Below are 8,034 nucleotides of genomic sequence, written 5' to 3'. Positions count from 1 at the left end.
TTGGCTTGAAAACCGGATTCGATAATACCTCTTCATAACAACCATGCTCCTTTGATTCAAAATTACAACTGTCAGTACTACCTAACTGTAGTGTTCTAGAAGCAGTACTATATGGTAATATAGACTTCCCCACTGCTGAATCAGTATGTTTAGAGATTGGATTTAAGGCTGACAGATAGGGTGCTAGATGTAGGTCAGGCAAGCAAGTCAGTTATAATCTGTATGCTATGGAATAAACGTGTGATTGTAGAAACATGTCTTTTCCTCTCTCATTACAAAACCACAACCATTACAATGGCGACGAGGATATAGCCAAAAAGCTGAGGATAACAAGAGAAGAATTGGGACATTTGTGTCATTCTACTCAGAGAACTATTACAGACCTTCTACCGTGTTGTACACTTGTAGTGAAAGTCCATATTTCTGATAATGGCAGCAAGTTTGCCTATTTTCCCACCATTCTAAGTCCATGAAAACGCACCTGATGTTCGATGGAAGAAGTGGGTGAAACGACTTGATAACCTCTTAATCGGAATGGACATTAAGGACAAAACGTCGACGTGTATTGCTTTTACACTATGCAGGAGAGGAAGTAAACGACATTTTTGAAACCCTCCAAGTAAAAGGAGAAAATTATCCAACCGCCGTAGAAAAGTTGACAAACTATTTTGCACCAAAGGAGAACCACGAATTTGAAATCTACAAATTTCGGCAAGAAAAACAACAAAATGGACAGTCGATTGATGATTTCCACACCAAGCTAAGGCAGCTTTCAGCAACATGCGAGTTCAGTGATATCGACAAAGAAATAAGATCACAAATAATTCAAGGATGTTTGTCAACACGTCTTGGACGTCGTGCACTTCATGAAGAGATGGACCTTACACATCTTCTTACACTTGCCCGTTCCATGGAACTCTCTGACAGACAAGCAAGATAAATAGAAAAATCAGAAAGAGTGAATGTCAATGCCATAACAAAACGAAGGACACCGAGTCGTCGCAGAAACAAGACGCATTTCACTGAGAAAGCTAAAGACACCAACAAACAACAATACAAAACCCAAACATGCCGAAATTGTGGTGGTGAATATCCACACAAAGATAGGCAGTGTCCTGCAAAAGGGAGATAATGCAATTTCTGCAAGAAGAAAAACCATTTTGCTAAAGTCTGTAGATCAAGACTCAAGGCAGAAAGCATAGTTAATCAAGTAGAAAGCTAGCAAGATAGATGTAGCACATATGAGAATTCAGATGAAGAATACACCTTTGGACTGCGAACTAGGGATAAAGTCAATTCTCTGAAACCAAAACAACCTCACACAATGGCAGAAGTAGATGGAACACAAATAGAGGTACTGGCTGACACAGGATCAAGCATTAATGTCATGGACGAACATACATTTGCAAAGCTGAAACCTAAGCCTAAACTGCAGAAAACAGACACAAACGTATTTGTCTACGGATCAGAAACGAAATTACATATCGTTGGCAAATTTCAAGCCAAATCTGAAACAAAGTATAAGATCACTACAGCTCCATTCTATGCAACGAAAGGAAACTTCGGAAACCTACTGAGTTATGAAACAAGCATACAGTTGCAAATAATTCCAAGAATATGTGCTACAGCGAAAAGCAAGTCTGAAGAATTGCGTAAAAAGTACCCAGATATCTTCAAAGGAATTGGAAAACTAAAAGACGTACAGATACACCTTCACACTGATGATACTGTAATCCATGTAACTCAACCCATCGATGTATTCCATTTCATATTCGGAAAAAAGTTGAAAAAGAGTTGGCAAGACTTGAAGAATTGGACATTATCGAAAAGATACACGGACCAACTCCTTGGGTATCTTCAGTTGTGGTTGTTCCCGAACCGAAAAACCCCGACGAAATTAGGATCTGCGTTGATATGCGTTGGCCCAATGAAGCAGTACTTCGCGAGAGACACATCACACCAACAGTAGATGACCTTATAGCAGATCTGAACGGTGCAACCGTATTCTCCAAGCTTGACCTAAATTCGGGTTACCATCAACTGGAATTGGACGAAAAATCTAGAAATATTACAACATTCTCAACCCATATTGGAGTACGAAGATATAAACGGCTCATTTTTGGAATATCATCTGCAGCAGAAATATTTCAAAACACACTCTGTACAGCACTGGAAGGACTAAAAGGCACAAGCAGCAGCAGAGAAGGTGAACAGACCACTTAGGGGAACGGTCACCCTTGTGTTTTACCAAAAAAAATAGTGACCACTCATAGAGGTCAATTACCACGTCTACGATTATTGTTTGTCCCAAACAGAACCGTAGACGCCCCTCTCTGCTGCTATCAATATTGGGAATCATCATCTGAATCATGGCAATCTTCATCTGTTTCATCTTTATTTGTTTCATCTTTATTTGTTCTATGTTTCAAGTAATATTCAAGTTCTGATGGTGGTTTTTCTATTTTTGGATTTATGTTCTTTCTGTGTTTATAATATATCATCAAACTTCTGTATCGATCTCCACCGCAATTTTTACAAATCTGATATAATCCTCTAACGCCGTTGTTACATCCAACACATCTTCGTGGACCAGCATGAGGATGTTTCTTTATAAGATAATTATGTTTCTTGCAATATTCTCCACGGCACCTTTTGTTGCATTTATCTGTTGTTCCTTGACGCAGCCACGCACAGTTGTTCATTATATTAATGATATCTGTTTAATTCAATTTAATTTTATCATCACACCTCTCTGCTGCTCCTCTTCTGCTGATATTAATTAAATTATTATGTTATAATAAAAATGGTACATCCAGAATCTCATACTGCAAGAACAGCTCGAGAACGATTAGAAACAATTAAAAAATTTCTTCCTGTCAGAGACTCATTTAGAAAAAATCTGCAAGCGCAGCAGGAATCAAAAGTTGAGTACGAAGAAGACACTAAAAAACTATTTAAACCCGTCACTGTAGCTACTAAGAAAGCTGCATCGGCTGTTGAAAAAACTATATGGGGAGATATTGCGGAGGAAGATGAGAAGAGGAAAAAGGGTATTTTTCCGGTATTAGAACAAACTGCAGTGCAGGCTGAAAAAACAGCAAGAAGAACCAAACAAACAAAAAAGATTTTACGAGACCTTCCAACTGACATAGCCGCAGCTCAACCTCCACCTGTTGATGAGGAAATACTTGAAGGCATTGAAGAACTTCGTACTGAAGTCGCCGATGTGAGAAAAAAACTTGCATCTAAATCCAAACCAGCAGGAGAAAACGTAGAATTAATTGCAAAATTTAACGAAGGAGTTGTTGAGGAAATTAGAAAAACTGAAAGAGAGAGATTACCTGAAGAAATATTAAATAGTTTATCTAATAAATCTAGTATTTTAAAACCCCGTTATGAAAAAACAAATGATGATAATTTCATTAAATGGATATATCGCGTATATTACAACAAAAAACAAGCTAGAGGTCCAGAATTTGAAGGACTTAAAGAAGAAGTAAAAAGACTTTATAGAGAGAGACGGGAACAACCAAAACAAGGAGAGTCCTCCCAGTATCAGCTTCCTCCACCTCTGCAACAAATAGAACAACAACAATCTTCTTCGCCGCAGCAAAGGTTGATGTCGGAAATTAAAAAGGCTAAAGAGTCACTTAAATCACCCTCCTCGAGGAAAATTCCTGCACCGAAAATGACATTTACACCGACAGGTTCACCGCATGGATTTCGAGAAGGTTCACCCCCGGACACCACTGAAGTACCTACTCCGGTAATGCAACCACCACCCCAAGATGAACCTAAAACAGGATCTGGTTTATGTCCTGATAATATCATCAATGACGTGTCACGGTTAGAAGTTCTCATAGGAGGAAAACGAGCTGGAAATAATTCACCAGAAATAACCAATGAAGCAGCTGATATTTGTCGGCGACTATTTCAAGGTGGTATCATGGATATCGGCGTTTACCGAGAACTTATTGATGAGCTCGTTGATGACTAGTTGTTAGATAAATGGTAAATAAAATAAGATGATTGTGCATGATAATCATCGTAAACCCACACAGGTTAGAGCGGTAAACTCACGATTACCAATCTATGAAGCAATTTACGGAGATGGACTTGGTGATGTCATTCGAGGATTATTCACGAGGATAGCTCCAAAAGTAGCACCTGTTGCAAAACAATTATCGATGAAGGCTATTGATATTGTTCGTGATAAAGCTCCTGGTGCAATTGTCAATGTTGCTGGTAAGGCGTTCTCGGCCATCAAAGAAAGATTATCACGATTATTGCGACGAAAACAACAACCACTAGTAAAATTACCAAGTACTGAGGTGATGCCTGCAGATGTTAGTAAAATAATAAATCAGGCTGCAAATCAAAAACTAGCGGCGTTAGCAGATCAAGGACTCGGTGAATCTGGAAATAATATCTCAAGTTTGATATCAGGAAGTGGAACTTCCCGAGGTGGAACTTTCCGAAGGCGGTGATCAACGTGTTAGACGAAAAATAATTATAATAAAATGTTCAAGCGCGTATCCGACACAGCATTTGATATGGAAGCACCCGTTCTTAAGGATGAATCTGTACGTGATTATCAATTTTATTCCTATGACGCAAAACAACCAAATCAGCCGGGGAGAATTGAACTACAAGTTCATGATACAAGTAGATACTTTTTACCCGCTGATGCCTTTCTTGAGGTAGAAGGTACAATTATAAAAACGGATGATACTAATTACTTAGATCCAGTAAAAATTGGTTTTGTCAACAACGGGATCATAGCATTATTTAGTGGCGCCACATACATGATTGATGGAAAAAATATTGAATCAATTCAGAATGATGTCGACGTTGCTACAACAATAATTGGTCTGGCGAGATATTCTGATGATTATACAAGATCAGCAGGTCCCACAATGATGTTTGTGAAAGATAACTCCAATCACCCTGAAAGCGATCCGTATAATATAAGACGACCAAGAGATTTTGCCGATGCCGCTGATGCTGATATCTGGCCAGTGGTTCATGGTTCTAATGAAAATTTCAACTTGGGATTTGCAGCACTTAGAAATATGTTGCTAGGAGGCAATAGAGGTTTTTCATGTACAATTCCACTATCGCATATTTTTGGATTTTGCAGGAATGTTAAAAAGGTTATTTTTGGAGCTAGACACACGGTTGTTCTTGTAAGAAAGAACGATGATAATGATGCTCTGTGGAGACCCGTTGGTGATGCTGGTAAAGTAGTATTATCAAAACTTTCACTGTGGATGCCGGTAATGACTCCAACGATCGCAGAAGAACAGCGATTAATTTCTTTCATGGATGCAGGTGGTAAATCCTTGTTGTCATGGTTAACAACAAGCACAGACAGTATGCAAACTAACGTTAACGGTCAGTTTACATGGCATATAGCATCACAACAGGGTGTTTCTGCACCACGACATATTTTTATTGCTTTTCAGAGAACTGATCGTTTAAACTCACAAACTCACTCTCATATGATATTTGACCAACTAGGTCTCACAGATATTTCTTTACGGATAAACGGACAACAGGAACCAACAGAAAATGTACAACTAAATTATGCATTAAATCATATAGGACGTGCATATCATCGTTTGATGTCATTTATGGGACGTGATCAAAATGTTGATACCGGGTTGCAAATATCACAACTAGATTTTAAAAAATTGTATCCGATTTATTATTTTTCATTAGAACATCTTGATCTATCAAAACAATCTGTCGTTGATATACATCTCAAAGCAACATTAAATACCGGTGGTGGTGTTGATTACAGAGCGATCGCGGTCATACTTAGCGACAAAGCCATGTTAATTGAAGGTGGCAGTGGTCGAATGAGGGTCGTTGATGCACCGGTGGAAAATCTTTAATCGTGTTATTTAGAAAAATATATTTTATATAAAAATGTCGTATGGTCATGTTAATGTTACTCTGACCCCGGGTCAGGTAAAAAAGCTTCAATCAAAAACCGCCAACAAATGCAGAACTAAAATATCACTAAAACGAGATCAAATTGGTGGTGGTCCAAACAAATTATCGCTGACAAATAATCAGATTAAACATTTCAATAAAGCCCTAGAATCAAAAACTGGAGTTCAATTCCATCTCTCCTCGAGCGCCATCAAAGACATGGTTAAAACAGGTGGTATATTTCCACTTCTTGCGGCCATTCCGGCATTAATAGCTGCAGCTGCTCCAGCCGTAGCAAAAGCGGCCGCGTTAGGTGCTGTTGGAACAGCACTAAAGAAAGCAACAGGGCGGGGATACAAAAAAAAGGGGCGCGGTCTAAGATTACCGGGATCTCGTTGGGGGAGAGGCCTAAGGCTTCCAGGGTCATTTCGTTAAATGTTCCATCATCAAATTTTGATTTACTTGATGCTGCTAAAAAATTAAAAATATCCGCCTTTAGAGGTGTTTTTATGCGAGATCAATTACCGAAACAACCAAACAAACTAGAAACAGGTATTATTAATCTCGACAAACGTTCCGGACCTGGTACTCATTGGGTATCATACGCGATTGATCCGCGTGGAATTGTTTATTTTGACTCGTACGGGTTAGCTCCACCTGTTGAATTTATCAAGTATGTCGCACCACTCCACGCAACAACTAGCGGTTATAAAGTTTGGTATTCAACGCTACCCACACAAACAATGACAGATCCGCCAATATGCGGCCGTGAAGTAATTAATGTACTCGACGCAATATCAAAATCATCCAAGCCGCCACATAAAGTCGTGCACGATTATACAAGCAACCGATATGTTGCGCGTAAAGCATTTTAAACAACGGATCTTATTATAATGGTTGACATTTACGGAAGATCTTCTACTGGTATAAAATAAAATCCGACGTTGATCTGTCAAAGTATGCGACTAAAGATGACCTCGCTGATATTATGAACCTTGCTGGAGTTGACCCAGATGAAGTTGTTATTTTTCAAGATCGATATGGTAAACTAAAAACCAGCAATATCAGATGGAATGATATAGTCCGGCGAGTACTCGGTGCAGTTACGGATAATATTCCCGTGTTTACTGATAGCGGAAAAATCAGAGATTCAAGTATGTCACTTAAAACCATCAGAGATGAAATTGTAAAAAGTGTTGCTAATCGCGTGAGAAACACCGGTGACACAATGATGGGTGAACTCAGCATGAACGGAAACAAAATAGTAGTTTTAAAAGATCCAACATCTGACGAAGACGCAGCAACAAAAAAATACGTCGATGTCAACTATGGCACCGTAGACGGTAAATTATCCACGCTACGGGCCGAGTATGACGTTCACACGGGCGCGTTTACAAGGCTTCGAAGAAATTTTCAAAAAACCGATGATGCCATAAATAAGTTCTTTGGAAATCCTTCCGTCATTGACATGAAACTTTCTGATATCAAAAGTAACCTAGACACGATCAAACGAACACAACTAGACATCGTAGCGGGAATTCCTGAGATTATCAATAAAACCAATCTGATTAAAATTCCAGCTGAAATAACTCCCGGGCATATCACAAACATCGTATGCACGGTATCATCGGGATTTGCAACATGGTCGCAGCAAAATAAAAATATCAAATATACCGCAACAGTCACTGGCGTGTACAGGCTATCTGTGTTTAGTGCTGCAAAATTTGAAATATTTACAACGTTTCCATGGCGTCATTCCACAGACAGGTTTTCCGGGGTTGTATCTGTTATATTAAATAGCGGAATCGAAGAAGTATTTATCCTGGAAGTAGATGATAAGACATTAACCGCAACATCTTACTGGTGGTGTTTGGAATTTGTAGCTGAAACACCTCAATTGTTTATTGCATAAATATATATGGACGGTGCACAATACAGATACAATCAAGCACGTGAATGGCAGGCTGCGCTAAAAGATCAAGTTGATCAATATACAGTAAAAGTAAAAAAATATCGACGACGATTGGTTATCGTTGATGTGATTGTTTATTCAGTATCCGCTGTTGTTGCTGGAACCGGTGTAATATTATCAGCGTT

At 38.9% G+C, this 8,034-nt stretch overlaps 1 protein-coding gene across 1 annotated transcript; it reads left to right on the top strand.

The window, feature by feature from the left end:
* The first annotated feature begins 1,324 nt into the window (after positions 1 to 1,324).
* On the top strand, positions 1,325 to 1,969 carry LOC149795907 (uncharacterized). The gene has a single exon (XM_089963883.1). It carries the CDS (start codon positions 1,325 to 1,327, stop codon positions 1,967 to 1,969), a length of 645 nt encoding a protein of 214 aa, XP_089820009.1.
* Positions 1,970 to 8,034: the final 6,065 nt, after the last annotated feature.

This window comes from Sinohyriopsis cumingii, chromosome 7 (assembly GCF_028554795.1).
Source record: "Sinohyriopsis cumingii isolate HCF-2022 chromosome 7, ASM2855479v2, whole genome shotgun sequence".
In the NCBI taxonomy this organism is placed as follows: Eukaryota; Metazoa; Mollusca; class Bivalvia; order Unionida; family Unionidae; genus Sinohyriopsis; species Sinohyriopsis cumingii.
This window is presented reverse-complemented; position numbering and strand designations above follow the sequence as displayed.

Coding starts and splice junctions, on each gene's coding strand:
- LOC149795907 (XM_089963883.1), top strand. CDS start 1,325: ATGGCAGAAGTAGATGGAACACAAATAGAGGTACTGGCTGACACAGGA.